The 17,855-nt window shown below is 33.5% G+C and overlaps 1 protein-coding gene across 2 annotated transcripts in view; it reads left to right on the top strand.

Annotated features, from left to right (window-relative positions):
• Gtf3c3 (general transcription factor IIIC subunit 3) overlaps positions 1-17,855 on the top strand; it is a 44,110-nt gene that overhangs the window by 4,409 nt on the left and 21,846 nt on the right. For both annotated transcript variants that reach the window (XM_005324350.4, XM_078017781.1), the window contains exons 3-12: positions 748-935; positions 1,637-1,760; positions 3,243-3,434; positions 3,946-4,111; positions 7,189-7,336; positions 8,001-8,070; positions 12,924-13,027; positions 13,926-14,097; positions 16,745-16,947; positions 17,427-17,528. In XM_005324350.4, coding sequence (XP_005324407.1) covers positions 748-935; positions 1,637-1,760; positions 3,243-3,434; positions 3,946-4,111; positions 7,189-7,336; positions 8,001-8,070; positions 12,924-13,027; positions 13,926-14,097; positions 16,745-16,947; positions 17,427-17,528 — 1,469 coding nt within the window. The remainder of the gene's footprint in view (positions 1-747; positions 936-1,636; positions 1,761-3,242; positions 3,435-3,945; positions 4,112-7,188; positions 7,337-8,000; positions 8,071-12,923; positions 13,028-13,925; positions 14,098-16,744; positions 16,948-17,426; positions 17,529-17,855) is intronic.

Raw genomic sequence — 17,855 nt, 5'->3', positions numbered from 1 at the left:
TTATTTAACAGAAAAATGACTTCTGAATATAATATTTTTATATGTTATGAACATATAAAAATCATTCTACTGTAATAGTATCCTAATATACAGATGAAGTATGTCAGGTTAATTTTGTTTCTGAAATAATAATGCTATTTTAATACTATTAGTATAAATAATAGTAAATTATTAGTAAAAATGATAATGCTATTTTAATACTATTAGTAAATTAGTAGTTTTCAGTGAGGTTTTACTGTGTGCTGGCTTATTCTAAGCACTTATACAGGGCCTCAGTGATTTGTCCAAGGTTATATAGCTATTGATAGATGGAGATAGAATTTGAAACCAGGCAACTTGGCTGTATAGCTCTCATATGTACCTACTGTGCTATACCATGTGGGTTCTACCATATGCTTGTTTAGTTCTTGGGTCTGTGCCTTACAAATAAAAACATCTTTTCCCCTCTTTGTTTTTAACATTATGTGTTTCTGATTTTTTCACTTAATATTTACCTCCATATCCAGATGAGCCATAAAGGCGGAGTTGGCTTTCCAACAGAGCAGAAAACATGGCTTTGTGACAACTTTCTTCTTTGGGTTGTTTTTGGGGGGTGTTTGTTTACCATTTTTTTTTTAATTCAAATGTGATGTTGTTGGAGTCAGAAAATTATATTCCAGAAAACCAGAAAATACTTTTTCCTTTCAAACCCTGAGTGTTCCAAAGGTTTTATCCCTGCCTCCCCAATCTTACTGCCTCTTTCTGTAGGAGAAACATCAGATGGAGTGAGTAAGTCAGTTCACAAGGTGTTTGCTTCCATGCTTGGAGAGACTGAAGATGATGAGGAGGAAGAGGAAGAAGAGGAGGAAGAGGAGGAAACACCTGAGCAACCAACTGCAGGCGATGTATTTGTATTGGAGATGGTTCTCAATCGTGAAACCAAGAAAATGATGAAAGTAAATTATTTATTTTATATTTCTTCTTAGAGAATTTATATGTAAAATCTTGGTTAGCACACTATAGTTTTGCTATTTGAAGGTATGCAGTATATCTCAATATTTTTTTAAATCAACTTCATTCTGAGTGGATAAATTTGACAGGAGGATTGTTTTTGTGCATATGTGTGTTATTGACACTTAAGCCCAGGGCCTCACACATGCTAGACAAGTGCTCTATCACTGAGTTACATCCCTAACCCGAAGGAGGATCTAGTAGAGTAAATCATAATTTGTTTCTTGGTATGTACATCCATTTTGCAGCATTATAATTTGTTGTTCTAATTAGCAGTTAGTAATTTCCTGACCACTTTGATTTTTGTTTATTAGATATTTTACTGTGTTTTGAACTTTTCTACTGTAGAGTTTTTTGTTTGTTTGTTTTTTTGTAGTTTAATTTCTTAGGTGCCCCTCTGGAAAATATCATAGAATAATTCTGTTCTTTCTTGCACCTGAGTTTTAGATTTTTTTCCTCCAATGTAGACTTTAAGGCTAAAGAGTCAATAGTTGCAACCATTTAGTCCTTAGTTCTAAGTTTAGAAGATTAAAAAGTTTTAAAGGGAACTTTCAGTTTCTTTATGTTCTGTATTTACTAATGTCATTGGAATTGAAATCTAATACTTTACTATATTTTATCTGGATGTCATTTTTCTTCCATGCAGGAGAAGAGGCCTCGGAGTAAACTTCCCAGAGCTCTGAGAGGTCTCATGGGTGAAGCCAATATTCGCTTTGCTCGAGGAGAACATGAAGAGGCAATATTGATGTGCATGGAAATCATAAGACAAGGTGTTTTATGTGGGGAATTTATTGATAATAGCAGTTTAATAGTCTAATTTTTAAAACAAATGGAGAAGCATTTCAATGTATATTTGCAAATATATTCAGAAACTTAGAGGTGATTGTGGTAACAGTAACTTGCCACATTCACTTCACATTATTACGCAGAAAATAAGGATCATAGGGTATGATTCAGTGAGATATCATTAAGAACTTTCAAGGCTCTTTTTTGCTTTTTAATATTTTACACTATGGGTTTTAGACTTGTACTGTTGTTATTATTTTTTAAAAATTTATTGTGGTGCTGGGAATTGCACATACTATGCAAGCACTCTAACACTGAGCTATATACCCAGCTATGTTAATCTTTTTTGAAATGGCAGACACATTGTGAATATAGAAGGAAAAAAGAGTGTTTTTTTTTCCCCCTTTCATATCCTAGATCATGCAGTGCTGAGTTATTTTAACCTGTTTTTTGGTAAAGATGCAATTTAAAATTGTCCCCCTATTTCTTAACTAAATGGCACATCTTGGGCATATTGCAGGACATCTTCAAAAGTGATTTTTTTTTTTGAACTACTTTTATTTATTATCTTGCTTTGCTGATTATTGTCAGTTGATGTTCCACAGATTGGCTTGGGTAGTTCTGAGACAGTGAAATTTTAATTTGTCTTTTTATTATTTTTGCATTTCCTTTTAATTATAATAGGATTGTTTTATATGTTATAATTTCTTAAATTATTCATTACGGTAATTTGAGGCCACTACTTCTTGTTGTTACTTCGGAAGTAAGAATAACCCAACTCTTTCTTCAGGACATTTCATTTGGTTCCTCCTTTCTATTATTATCTACTATTTTATTTCAGTTTATACTTATATATTTTTGAATTTTTATTATTATTATTTTCAGTGTTGGGGATTCAACCCAGGGCCTCATACAGGCTAGGCACACACTCTACCACTGAGCTACATCCCAGTATTAATCTTTGACTTTAATCCTTAGTCTTTGAATTTTGTTTTGGAAATAGTATTTTAGAAATGTAGATTAGTCAGTCACTTTGATATCCTGGGGTCAGGTTTTGCTAGGTGAGTTGAGTTCATCCTATACTCTTTGATGTAGGAACCAGATCATGAAAATTCATTTCCATGATATAGCTAATGGTTATTGGTATGAACTTAATGAGTTATTGAACCATACTTTGCCTTAGTGAAGAGGGATTTTTCACAAGGAAGATGAGGTAGATGATAGGGTTTTTCATGTTGTATTCTGTTTAAATAAAATAGTGCTTGAACATTATTTTTTAAATGCTAAACATGTATGAAAGTAAAATAAAGCAAATGTAATCTAGTGTTTATTCTAAATTCCATTAAATGGTTTATATAATTCTGATAGTATCATTCTAAAATAATCCACTGTTTGAAGCGTGGGATCAATGTTAGCTCAAACGACTTCCCTCAATCAATGGAATTTATTTTTCTAATTCATTATAGCTCCTCTGGCTTATGAGCCATTCTCTACTCTTGCCATGATATACGAGGATCAAGGTGACATGGAGAAGTCATTGCAATTTGAGTTGATTGCTGCACATTTAAATCCTAGTGACACTGAAGAATGGGTTAGATTGGCAGAAATGTCTCTGGAACAAGACAATATTAAGCAGGCAATTTTTTGCTATACAAAAGGTAATTAAACCATTTTTCTCACTTTGATTAGATGTTATGTAATAGGTTGTTTGGTAATTACACTTGCTACTCTGGGCTAAGATGTTGGCTGAAATGTATTTATTTCTCATATTCTGTTATGCCAGAGAATGTATTTGGGGTCCCTTCTCTTCTGTTTATTAGCAACTTTTTTTTTTTTTTTTTTTATTGTGAGCTAATATACACAAAAGTTGGTAGATGAGTAGTTTCCCACTGAGGTTATACCATCATCATTTTAGAGAATTAATGTCCTTGAAATTAATGTCACACTAGAGTAACCAAAAGCGATAATATGGAAATACAGGTTCTAGCTAGTCTTAGATCAAACCTAGTCAAGTTTTCCTGTGCAGGTAGATTTATTCCAGAATAACCTGCTTGTTATCATTGCAGAATTAAAGTGTTCATTAAATTTTTGAGAAGATGTTGGGTCACACTCTGGTACTTAGCACCTCTTCTTGTGGTAAATATGTAATTTTTATTCCTTTCTTTCTAGCTCTTAAATATGAACCTACTAATGTCCGTTATCTCTGGGAGAGATCAAGCCTTTATGAACAGATGGGTGATCATAAAATGGCTATGGATGGCTATAGGCGTATTTTAAACCTTTTGTCTCCATCTGATGGAGAACGTTTTATGCAATTGGCTAGAGATATGGCAAAGTAAGTTTGGTATGAAGTATGTATGGGTACTCTTATTAATCATCTATTTTTGTAAATCAAAGAATATATTCAAATTAGAATATACTTTTCATTGAGGTACAAGGACCTGTTTGCCTTTTATATTTTTTATTGTGCCTAAATACAGAGGTGGGTTTTAAAAAAAATACTTTTCTGTTTCCAAGTGAACTGATGGCTTAGAAAATTTTGTAAATAAGGTTACATTTCCAGTTATCAGAAGCTTGAATACAAAGCATATTTTGAAAGATGATAGGTTTCCAATTTTCCACAACTTAATTGAAGTTGTATATATCTGTATTTAAAAAAAAATTATTGCACATGTGCCAATGAAATGTTTGTGATCTGGGATTGTCTACAATAATTTATTTTGTGTCAGTACTAAAATAATTTTTAAGATTAAAAAGTTTTCTTGAAAGTTGTTATATGTTACTGATCATGGTGTTATACTTTATTCTAAATTATGCCATACTGCAGTTACTTTTATGTTACGTTGTGCAGCAAAACAAAGTGGGGAACATTTTAGTTTAATAATGCCTGTGGTGTGCTTTCTATTCTTATGGATATCTACTATATAGTATTTCAGCCTAGGTTTAATCATCTTGATCTGGGTACATTAGTGTTAACTCCATTCTGTAACTTTTATTCTGGTGATGCTTGGTTGTGAAATTGTCATTTCCCCTCCCAGGAATGGGTTATATAGGAATACAAGTAGTATTTTTAGGAAATTTGGTGAGACAGAGTGACCCTAAGTTGATCTCTGACGGTATACCATGAATATTGAGTGTGTTCCCAGGTTATCTGCTAATAAAGCTCTGGCTTTTGGTGGTTAGTCTAGTTGTGTTCTACTTTAAGAATCATTATGTGGCCTGTAGTAGTAAATTTGTTTTTCACTTGTATTACATATATTTTTGTTAGGTGAGAGTGGCCACTTCAGTCACTGCTGTGGTGGTTTTCTTACATGGAATTTTGTTACTGTAACATCTGATTGATTAGGCTTTATCTTCGGTCCTTACTTTTCCTCCAGAAATATTTGTTGTCTGTATCTTGTGTGCTAGATACTGTACAAGGATATCCATTTTTCAACAAATTTTAGAAGTCCTCTGCCTTGTGGAGCTTACTTAAATCTTAGTACAGAACAACCAGAACAACCAGCTAAAAATTTAATAGAACCTTGCTACCCCACAGATTGGCAGCGTTTGTATTACCAGAGAGCTTGTCAGAATTGCAGGATTTCAGTCCTGCTCCAGCTCTACTGGATCAGAATGTGCCCTTTTGAAGAACCCAGTTGATCTTTATGTACATTCAAATTTGAGAAGTAATGGACTAGGTAACTATATTGCTTATCAGTACAGTGAGCACTCTTTGGGCTAGTGGTCATTAATTTAGAGTGGAACCAGTTGGTATGTTATTTGGGCAGGTGGTAATGAAGATAGACATACATGAATTTATTTAACTGTAATGGGGTTTTATCAGGTGATTTTGATAAAGGGAGAGGCAGGGCAAGAGAACAGAGGGTGTCTGCATGGGGGTAATTATAATGTTGTACTACCAAAAAGGGGAGAAATGAGGATAGGAAGGGCATAGGGAATAAGTGGTAAAACCAGTGCTTTGTAGATCCGTTAAGTGTTCTTGGTATTGAATTACAGAGGGAATGAGCTGAAATGATAGAAATTTAAAAGTGAGAAATTAGGTGAAATACTTGAAACTAGGAAATTGTTATACATTGTGACATGGTACATTTTTCTCTGAATTAGTTTGGTTATATATTTTTTTTCATAAATAAGACTTTGTCACTATTTAAAAATCTAAATTTTAAATAGATTCTTGGTCCAGTGGTTCATATCTATGAGCTTATTCAACTTTAGCAGTGATCTTATCTCCAGTTGCTTTTCCAATATTACCTTCATAATGGAACTCCATCAGTTTCCCCAGTTAAGACTTGGGCTTCTTCTGCACTTCCACTTTTTGTTTTCTTAATTTTCTTTCTTTGTTTCATTTTTGATACTGGGGATCTAACCTAGATCTATTACTGTTCCACATCCCTAGATTCTCCCCACCTTTTTTGTTTAATTTTGAGAGTGACAGGGTCTTGCCAAGTTGCTTAGGACCTCACTAAATTGCTGAGGCTGGCCTCAAATTTGTGATCCTTCTATCTTAGCCTCCTGAGTCCCTGGGATTACAGGTGTGTACTACCATACTCTGCCACACTTCTGTTTTTCTAATGAAGACATCATGAAGAGTATAAATAGATTGCCAAGCCTTTTCTATCTTATAATATTGAATCAGTTTATTGGCCTCTTCTTTCAAGTGATTTATCTGCATCTTTTGGGTTATGATTCCCACCATGTTTTTCCATGTTTGGCATACTTTTTGGTGCTGAGCATAAGAGGTCTTTCATGATTGTTGTTTTTATTAAGACCAACACAGACCAGTGAAGCAAATAACCATCAGTAATCTTGACATCAACATGAGCTTCAATAATCATGGTCTGCCGTTTTTTGACTGGGAACCCATTTTGTCATGGTAAGATCCATGCCAAGGAAGTTAGATAGGTTTTGCACTGAATACCCTCAGTAATTATTTTGAATTTTCTAAATGTAATTTCACCTTTCTGCACATCAGTAAGCCTCACTTCACACAATCCTTGGATTCATCAAATGCAATTTTGGTACCTGAGCTCTTGGGACTAGTGCTTTTCCAACTATTTGCTTTTCTTTTTTTCTTTTGTGGTGCTAGGGATCAAACAAAGGGTCTTGCACTTGTGAGGCGAGAACTCTACCACTGAGTTGTACCCTGAGACTTCCAACATTTCTTACATTGAACATATCTTTCATATCATACCAGTCTTTTTTTAGATAATAGATTGTTTCTGACTCTTTTTGCCACCTTTTGTTCTTTTGTCGTTATTGTGTTGCTCATAGAGCCAGAATGCTGATTATGTTTTCTCCTCTCAAATTTTAAGAAAATGAAATCACAGTTAGAGGGACTCAGCTAGGAACTGAGTTTTATAATCAAAATTAAATAAGTATTCATCCATTTTTGTCACTTCACTTTTTTAGGAGTTACTATGAAGCCAATGATGGTACTTCAGCTATTAATATAATTGAAGAAGCTTTCTCAAAACACCAGGGCCTAGTCTCCATGGAAGATGTTAACATAGCAGCTGAACTGTATATTTCTAACAAGCAGTATGACAAAGCCTTGGAGGTAGAAGTGTTTGTTTTTACCTTTGTATTCCAGAAGTTCTTAAACATTGGCAGCTTCTTATTTTAATTATATATTAAACTGTATATTTAAAGTTTTAAAGGAAATAATTGATTTCTAGATTCTGCAGTAATTCTGTAGGAAATATAAAATATAGTTATCATACGATAAATGATGTTGCTGTTATTCTAAGTGCCAATTTTATCTGTATTTCCTGGGAGCAGAACTCAGACTAATTACAGTGATTCATTTCTATCTTTAGCCATTGAGGAAAAGTAGATTGGTTTGCTGCTGTGTAATTATATATCTTTAGTTTTAGTTAATATCATACAAAATATTAATGTATCTCAGCTAGGATTTTTTATTTTAAGAAGACTTAACTGTTTTTTTTTTAAATCCCATTTTTATGTTGCAAGGATTATTATTATTATATTATTTTTTTAGAGAGAATTTTAATATTTATTTTTAGTTTTCGGCAGACACAACATCTTTATTTGTATGTGGTGCTGAGGATCGAACCTAGGCCGCATGCATGCCAGGCGAGCACGCTACCGCTTGAGCCACATCCCCAGCCCTTGCAAGGATTATTTTAAGTAACTGTACCAGTCTTTGCATTAAGAAAAGTTTTTTCATTTGTTATTTCCTTTTCTTTTTTTCATTCTTTTAGGTAATCACGGATTTTTCTGGAATTGTGCTAGAAAAGAAAACAGAAGAAGGCACTTCAGAAGAAAATAAAGGTAGTAGTTTCCTTTGCATAGTAAAGTGTACATAATCCTCTCTTGGTCATACTATGGTATTTTGAATTGTTAATGTTCTCATAGCAAGTATTCCCAAGAAGCAATTTTTCCTCTAAGAAATTTCGTATCTTTTTATTGTGAATATTGGATTATAAGTAATCTTTGAAAAAAAATGTTTCATATTCCTTTTATTTTTTGATAAAAATAAAAGCATTGATAAAATGGCATTTCTCAGAGACCAGTGTCTCTTTTATTCATTCTTTTATCCTAATTATTAAAAACCTTTAGATCTATAGTGATTTATTTTTCAAAAAGGACTTAAAATTCTCTACTATTGGGCTGGGGATATAACTCAGTAAAGTGCTTGCCTTGCATGCACAAGGCCCTGGGTTTAATCCCTAGTACCACCAAAAAAAGGAAAAAAAAAAAGCTGTACTATTAAAAAATTCCACTTAAAACAGGTATTCACATGAAAAGTAGAAACTAATGATACCCTATATTGTCTAAAAACTAGAATATGTAATGAGAGATCTGGTTAGACAGTTATACTGGAAGTATGGCTTGCAGGATCTCTGTTAGTTCTTTCTCTCATATCTGCTGTTTTCTTTCTACCACACCCATTAACCATTCTGTGAAAATATTAACATGTAAGAGCCTATTTGAGGTTATAAAAAAATTGGTTTTCTTTATGGGCAGAGTAGACATCCCTATTCTTGGGAGAGAATTCCTATGTTGTACTTTGCACTCCTACCCTGTGAGGATTTTGATGGAATTGCGGGAAGTGAGTTGATACTGAATATACTGCCTGCTTCAGAATAGTTCTCTCCCTGCTTGTTGTCATATACAAAGATTCCATCATGTTGTAATCCTTTCGGTTAAGGCATAATTACTTAAATTTTTCTTTAAAAAAAGATCCATCTTAATAGCAAATAGTAATTCACTTCACAAATCAGTTTGCTAATTCATAGAGAGCAAGGTCCAAGATGAGATATGGGACAGGTGAATGTTTAAGTGGAAAGTTGTTGAGGGGAATCCCAGTTCAATAAGTTTCTTTTAAGTGACTATGCTTGTGAGTATGACATTTCCTGCCCTCAAGGAGGTAGGGAAGGGTTCAAATAAAGTGCATATAATTTAATCATAATAAGAGTTATATGTTGACTTCTGTGGCAAATTGGGAAAAGAGAGGAAGGGAGTATATTGTAGATCAGAGGATGTTTATAGAGGTACAGTTTAAGCAGACACTCATGAGGAAGGGAGTTCCAAATGGAGTCACAGAGTGTGGTAGCATTGCTTAGCCTGGATAGGAACAGACAGCATCCTGTGCTTTGGGCCTCTTGAGTGGTTAGAATGGTGTGAATGAGTTAGAAGTAGGAATTGTGGTATGAAAACATGAGTTAGGGCATCTGAAGGACTCTGTCAGTTTTAATACTTCTTTGAACCTGGTCTAGGTTAGAATTGAGGCTGTAATAAGTTATTTTACATCCATAATTTCTGTTGAACATTTTTCTCCTAAAAATCATATTTGTATTTTAAACTCTTTTTGTTCTTTGTTTTGAAAAACAAGTTTTAATTATAGATGTAATGAACTATGTTTCACTGATTCTATTTCCTTCCTTCTTCCTTCAGTTTCTTAATGATTTAGCATAGCTGGAATCAGGAAACATCTTAACATAAATCAACATCTTAACATAGAGTTTTCACTAGTAGTATTTTTCTTTCTTAGAATATTGGTGCCTGCTAGGTATGGTGGCACATGCCTGTAATCCCAATGACTCAGGAGGCTTAGGCAGAGAATTACAAGTTTAAAATCAGTCTTAGCAACTTAGCAAGGTCCTAAGCAACTTAGCAAGACTGTCTCAAAATAAAAAAATAAAAAGGGCTGGGGATGTAGTTCAGTCGTTAAGCACCCCTGGATTCAGTCCCAGATACCCCCCCCCCCCCAAAAAAAAGAACAGTTGATCCCTGATTCACAATTTGTGCAACTTTATAATAGTTACATTAGTATGAAAGCAATACATGTTTGGTAGAAACTACACTTTGAATTCTTTTTTTTTTCTTGTTGTCCTAGGGATGAAACTCAGGCCCTTCCACATGTTAGGTAAACTGAATTTTACATTTTGATCTTTTCCCAGGTTAGCATTAGGCAGTACCAGAGTCTCTCATGATGCTAGGCAGGAACAGCAGGCGATAGTTCCATCACTCTTAGAGGGTAAAACACTGATACCCTACAGTGGACCATGTTGTTAAATTATGTAGTTCAATGGTTTAGGTATATTAAATGCATTGTTCAGTTGAAGATATTTTCAATTTAGGATGGGTTTATTGGGACATAACCTCATTGTAAGTTGAAGAGGTTTATGTATAAAATAGTGGTGCATCTGAAATCTATAGCATCTTAGCATTGATAAAATAACTGAAAAATACACAGAATAGGAGATCTGAAGGTTGAAACACTTCGAATGTAAGCAAAGATTATTTTCTATATGCATTTTTGAAACTGAGAACACTTATTGGTAGATTATGTTGCTATTGATTCAGATTTTTTAATTCTTCCAAATGTGAAAGATCTAATTGGGAATTTGGGAGAATAAGTGTCAGTAACTAACATCAGCTTTTTAAAATATAGGGGTATGATGTGTTAGTTAATATTGTATTATATAAACTATAGGGAATTTAAATATATATATATTCCTTAGCATTGCCAAATTATTGACAGTGTCTAAATAATTGCTCCCAATCTCTGTACTTACCTGATTGAATTGGTTAACAGTTTGTGGATTGGCACGGGTCTTAGACTACACCTTGAGTAGCATTGCCCTGTAGTTTTATAAAGTGTCCTTAGCCTTTTTAAATAGTTTACCTGAATTCTACCTTGTCTGATATTGAGATTGTGACCTCTCTTTTTTGTTTGTATGTTATTTTCAACCATTTAGAATGTCTTGATTTTAGACACGCATCTTGTGTCCAACATAAAGTTGACTTTTACTTTGTGATTTGATCTAAAAGCAAGGTTTTTTATTTGTACATCTGTATAGATTATCTGTTTAATGGGTATATTTCATTGAATAGTGTCTTAGTTCCTTTGGGTTGCTATAACAAAATAGACTGAATGATTTATAAATGACAGAAATTTATTATAGTTCTAGAGGCTTAGAAGTCCAAGGTATCAGCAGATTTGGTGTCTGGTGAGGATCTTGCTGTGTCCTCATATGACAGAGGGACTGGACAAACTACTTCAAGCCTCTTTTTTTTTAAATTTATTTTTTAGTTGTAGTTGTACACATTCTTTATTTAATTTTTTTATGTGGTGCTGAGGATCGAACCCAGGGCCTCACATATGCTAGGCAAGTGCTCTACCGCTGAGCCACAGTCCCAGCCCTTCAAGCCTGTTTTTTAAAGATATAAATCCTATTTATGAGAGCAAAGCCTTTAAGACCTAATCATGTTCTAAAGACCCCCCCCACCTCTTAATTCACTTGGTTCAGATTCAACAAATCAATTTTAGGGGAACACAAACATTCAGACCATGGCAAATATTTCTAGAAAGCAAATCAAATGATAGTTTGGAATATAGAATCCATATATAAGTAGAATACCATTTTATTAAAGTCAAAATGCTCAATAAAATGATTGCATTATTTAATTCTTATTCAGATAAGTGCCTATAACTACTATTTATTGAAGAACTGTGCTATAGATATAACCCTGAGTCAGACAGACCTTGTTCTTTTCTTGTCCTATGGAGTTTATGTGGGGTCTAAGGTGAAAAAATGTTCATAATAGGTAAATTTTGCTTTCTCATTGAGCAGAATAAACAAGCTTACTCCACTTACTCCATTTACTCTCCCCAAGGAATTGGGAGAGTACTGAAGAATGAACCCAAGGGTGCTTTACTACTGAGCTACTTTTTATTTTTTATTTGGAGATAAGTTGCTGGGGCTGCCCTTGAATTTGTGATCCTTCTGCCTTAGTCTCTCAAGTCACTGGAATTACAGGCATGGTAGGCAGGAACAGCAGGCCATAGTTCCATCGTGCCTGGCAATAAGCTGTGTTTTTGATACCAGTTACTACCTTGAAGTTCAGTGATTAAAAAGTCTCTTAATTAAACTTCTCCAAATCCTCCTATGACTTGGTAACTTTTGGCAATACTATAATTTATGATGAGTTCTGTAAAATGTGAAATTATTTTAAGTAATTAAAAATTTTATTCTATCACTTTATATCACTGATATCCTCCTATACTTTAGGATTTTCTAAAATGGAAACATATACTTATTTAGAATTTACTATGTAAAATAAAAATAATATTTTAAATGTGTAACAAAATTTCTTCAATTTCTCAGGGCTTTAAAATATGTTTTGCTTAATTAAGATTTAAAACAAAACAGTATTATTTTACCCTTTTTGCCCCCCCACCTTTTTTTTCTGGGAAGCAGTGAACTTCAGAGCTTTATTCTGCAATATGGAGGAAATAATTTTGCCTGCCTCTTCACAACATAAGCTGTATTTGCCCTTTTCTTAATTTCATTGTAATAAAGAGGTGTTGTTGTTGCTGATCATTTTGTTTTTCTTTCTTTCTTTTTTTTTTTTTTGTTCTCTGTAGTTTGATAGAAAGTGTGGGAGTTTGTTTTGGATAAGTAGATATTAGGAAAAGAATAAGAAGGATGAATGCAAACAAAAGAGACAGACTGAAGGAGATAAAAGATCTAATAACAGAGTTAGCCAAAATTAGAATTGACTGTGGAACCATTTTCTTTGAATGAAGTAAGTAAGATACAAGGTAGAGTTTGCTTCATTTGCCCCACATTCTAAGCTTGCATATAGGAACTGCTTCTTGTCTGATGATTTCCCAGCTGGTGAGAATGTTACCTGCACTATACCTGATGGTGTGCCAATAGATATCATGGTGAAGTTGATGGTCTGCCTTGTACATCTCAACATCCTTGAACCGCTTAATGTAAGTAACATTAAGATGTGCACTTGAGATACTTAAGATCAAAACCAGTTTTCTTTGGATGACAAAAATTGTAACTTGACCCTGGATTTTCACATTTTTTAACTGAAGAGGTCACAGTAATCATCAAATCACTTTTGTATGAATATCTGAGACAAGCTAAAAATGTTTTGAAATTGGGCTTGTAATAATTTGCTTTTCTTTTAAAATGAGAACAATCCAAAGATGAAAAATTGATATTGGGTCTTTTGTAAATTGATAATAATTTCGACACCTATTTTCTTTTTCTGACTTTGGACAAAGTATTTTTATTGAACAAAAAACCTCTACTTTATTGACTCCAGGTTAGGGTATTGAGTAAAATACTTCAAATCCCTACATCATGGGTTTTTTTTTTCTAATGGGATTAGATTTAAAAAAAATTATAAAATATGTCAGATATTGGCTGGTGATAAATTTTCTGGAGAAAATCAAGGAAGAAAAATATTGAGGAATATTGGGGGTGGGAATGGTTGCAAATGGGAGTCAGGAAAGGCAGTAAACCATTGAGATATCTGAGGAAATCGCTTTCAGAAACATAAGCAAACATAAGGATGGCAAGGCACAGGTGTGCTTGGCTTGTTAGAGAAAGAGTTCAACAGAGCAGAGTGGTCCTAATTCCTGAAGTTGCCTGTCTTTTAACAGGTCCACATCATGTGTTAGATGAGTGAATGATAGAAATATTGAGTTCTTTTTCATAGAGATAAATAAATAGAAAAATGATCGTTTAAGCTGTGTTATTAAGCTTTGCTCCTTTTCAGCTTGCTTCATATAATCAATATATATTAAAATGAGAACTATACATAAATGTGCACACTTGTAATGCATGTTTGATGACTTCAGGCTTTTATTTGGGGTCTAGCCTCTCTTGACAACGCTAGTGGAACAGAATCCTGAAGATATGGGAGACCTATATCTAGATGTTGCTGAAGCTTTTCTGGATGTTGGTGAATATCATTCTGCGCTTCCCCTCCTCAGTGCATTAGTTTGCTCTGAAAGATACAACCTTGCAGTAGTTTGGCTTCGGCATGCAGGTAATATATTTTTAGTGGGAGGGAAAAGTTTTAATCATATAAGCGGACAAGAACTTATTATTCCAAGATGGTAATAATTGTGTTAATATCTTAGTGGAAGTATTTGTGGTTTCAGGCAGTTTTTTGTTTGTTTTTTGATACTGAAGATTGAACCCAGGACCTTACACATGCTACCACTGAGCTATATCCCCAGCCCTTTTTTATATTTTAAAATTTTATTTTAAAAAAGGGTCTAAGTTGCCTTACTCCTACCTTAGACTCCTGAGTAGCTGAGATTATAGTGTGTGTCACTTTGCCCAGATCAGGGTGGTTTTATGAAGATCAGAATTTATTAAATTGTCAGACTCTACTAAGTCATTTCCCCTCACTAATGCTTTGGAGGAACAATTTACTTATTGGTAACAGAGAGAAGAAGAAGGACTAACATGTCCCTTAAATGTCTGTCTCTTAACCTATATACTTTGGTTTGTGGTAATGTATTATCAGATTTGGGATGAAATCTAATTTTTGAAGAATTTTTACAGATGGATACTTAATATTTTACTTTGAGAGAAAATATTTAATGTATTTTCAGTACTCTTTGAGCCACATGTCCAAGATTAAATTATCATTCATTTCACTTTTCCTAAGTCCACAGTAATCTGAAATAACTTAATTAGAATAGAAAAAACAGCTTCAGAACACAATATCTTGGATATATGAAAGTAAATATATTCTAACTGGATTTCTTATTGAGTTGTCATAGAAGATGCATTAAATATTGAATCCTTTTGGTTTAAAATATTGCATGATGACAGAAAGTTCTGATGGCGCTAAGATATTATTATTATATGAGAACTATTATAGAAAATTCTCTAACTAGAGAAGAACTAGACATTTGAGACAGTAGCTCACTCATATCACAGAAATGAACTGGGAAAGAGAGTACTTAAGATAATGCTTTTCTAGCTATTCATGGTATTGCATGTCTATAATCCCAGTGGCTCAAGAGGCTGAGGCAGGAGGATTGCAAGTTCAAAGACAGCCTCAGCAATTTAGTGAGGCCCTAAATAACTTAGTGAGACACTATCCCAAAGTAAAAAAACATGCTGGGAATGTGGCTCAGTCAAGTGCTCCTGGGTTCAATCCCTGGTACAAAAAAAAAAAAAAAGGAATGCTTTTCTGTTTCGATGAGTGAACATGAATAGAAATATAATATTATCATACACCGTTATAAAACATCATCTTTGTGAGATTTAAATTTTCAAGATGAGCAGCGAGGTTTTTGGTTTTTATTGCATAAGGCTATGATATTGAAACTACTCCTGTGTTAATAATAGTAAAAATACTTTAAAAATTCCTACTTCATTATGATATATTAAGTACTATTTCTATTTTGAGCCCATATAACTTGAGAAGAGTGGAAGGTAAAACCTCAGAGTCATCTAAAAATCAAGAAAAATCATTAGAGGAATTTAATACTTACAACTTAAAATATCTGTAAAATTGAAAAATTTTAGAAGTGCCATGTGATGATCCATTCATATTTAGTATTCTAACTTATTTTCAAAATTCAATCCATAGTTGATAGTCTAGGCAGATTTGAGAAAACAAGAGGCAAAAATATTTAGATCATCACTGCAGTAGAAAAGGAAAGAGATGAAAAGGGCCTAGATTAGTGTTATGGCTCTTAGGGTGGAAAGAAGAAATGCTCACAGAGATCATTTTCATATATATATATATATATATATATATATATATATATATATATATTAGTTGTAGGTGGATACAATACCTTTATTTTATTTTATTTTTTTTGTGAACCCAATGCCTTATGCATGCTAGGCAAGTGCTCTACCACTGAGGCACAACTCCCCATAGAGACCCACTTTCAAGTTCAAATTATAGGACTTGGTGGTTGAATGAGCATAGTTTGAGGAATAGAGTTCAGTACTCTCATGTCTGAGAACTATCCTGGGGAGCTATTTGAGTGAAGTGAGGGGGAGTTGTTGATATTGGGAATCACAAAACTCAGGAGTAACAAAAATGAGTGAAGTGGGCAAGTGATAATAGTAGAGAGAGCTGGAGAGCGCTGTCTAAGGGCTGTTTCTCAGCATGGGAATAGGGGATCCAATGTTGCCAAATTCAAGTTTTTCAAAAGAAGCCAATACTCTGGATCTAAATTAAAAATACTAATTAAAAAATGTAGATAATCATCTTTAAAACTGAATAATCATATCTGAGGATTAAATTGGTTTACCAGCTATGAACTGTGGCTTTATATATATGAAGGTGTTTATTGTGGTATTACAAGAATAAACATTTGGAAACAACCTAAATGTCAAGTAATATGGTTAATAATGTGATTATTATATAACTATTCAAAATGCCAGTGAAAACATGGGGAAATATTTGAAGGATAATGCTAAGTGAATAAAGCAAAATGCCATATTGTATATATACACTAAATACGTCCTTGTAGCAATTTAAATTTAGAGATTGATCAATCAATAAAAATTGGAAGGGATTGTTGCTTGAAGTACTAAAAAAGATGTATTCATTTCTTTCTTGTAATTTTTTATGTTAATGTAATTTTTCTTTAAAAATGGAAAAACAATTTTGGCCAATTTAATCTGTAATTCACATGTTTGCTTTAACATTATTTTAGAATGTTTAAAGGCATTAGGCTATATGGAGCGTGCTGCTGAAAGCTATGGCAAAGTGGTTGATCTGGCCCCCCTCCATTTGGATGCAAGGATTTCACTTTCCACCCTTCAGCAGCAGCTGGGCCGACCTGAGAAAGCTCTGGAAGCTCTGGAACCAATGTATGATCCTGATACTTTAGCTCAGGATGCAAATGCTGCACAGCAGGTAGACCATGTAACATAGAAGTTTTTCCTGGTGGATTGTATTTTAGAACTTTCTCCTCAGTTAAGGATGTCCCTATAGTTTACATCCAAAGGTTTATTTGGGAATTTTTTTTAAAAAATTTTTGTAGTTGTACAGAATGCCTTTATTTTATTTGTTTATTTTTATGTGGTGCTAAGGTTCGAACCCAGGGCCTCACATGTGCAAGGCAAGCACTCTTCCACTGAGCTCTATCCCCAGTCCCAAATTTGGGGATATTAAATTTAATGTTTTTGAAAAATTACTTTGCGCCTTAAGATTCAGGCATTTTATTAGGAAACATTATAAATTATAGTTTCTATAATATTAGACATTAATCATTGTGGAAAATCATAAAGCAAATGTTCTTAAGGTTTGATTTCTAAAATAAAGCTTTTCTGTGCTAATAAAACAGTTTTCAGCAAAGGAATTTTGTCACACTCATCATGTGTTTGTTTATTTAGGAACTGAAGTTATTGCTTCATCGTTCTACACTGTTGTTTTCACAAGGCAAAATGTATGGTTATGTGGATACTTTACTAACCATGCTAGCCATGCTTTTAAAGGTTGGTAATTATCTTTATATGACTTTTTAAATGTTTGGTATTTGATTTAAACCAACATTGCTACTTATAATTGTTTTACTCTTTTAAATCAGACATTTTAAAGTGAAAGTCAAATAAATTAATTAGTGGTGTATAATTGATATTATAAACTACCTGATATTATAAACTTGACCATAGAGTACATGAAATAAAACCTTTCCTAGAAGTTACTTAGAAAAGTGAGAGCCATAGTATCATCAGTTATTGACCATATATAGGCAGTACTATGTGCCAAAATTCTTCTAGACCTGATGTCCTTCCTGAGTCTGGCTGTTTTTGCAGGGAGAT

This window comes from Ictidomys tridecemlineatus, chromosome 7 (assembly GCF_052094955.1).
Source record: "Ictidomys tridecemlineatus isolate mIctTri1 chromosome 7, mIctTri1.hap1, whole genome shotgun sequence".
Classification (NCBI taxonomy): domain Eukaryota; kingdom Metazoa; phylum Chordata; class Mammalia; order Rodentia; family Sciuridae; genus Ictidomys; species Ictidomys tridecemlineatus.
This window is presented reverse-complemented; position numbering and strand designations above follow the sequence as displayed.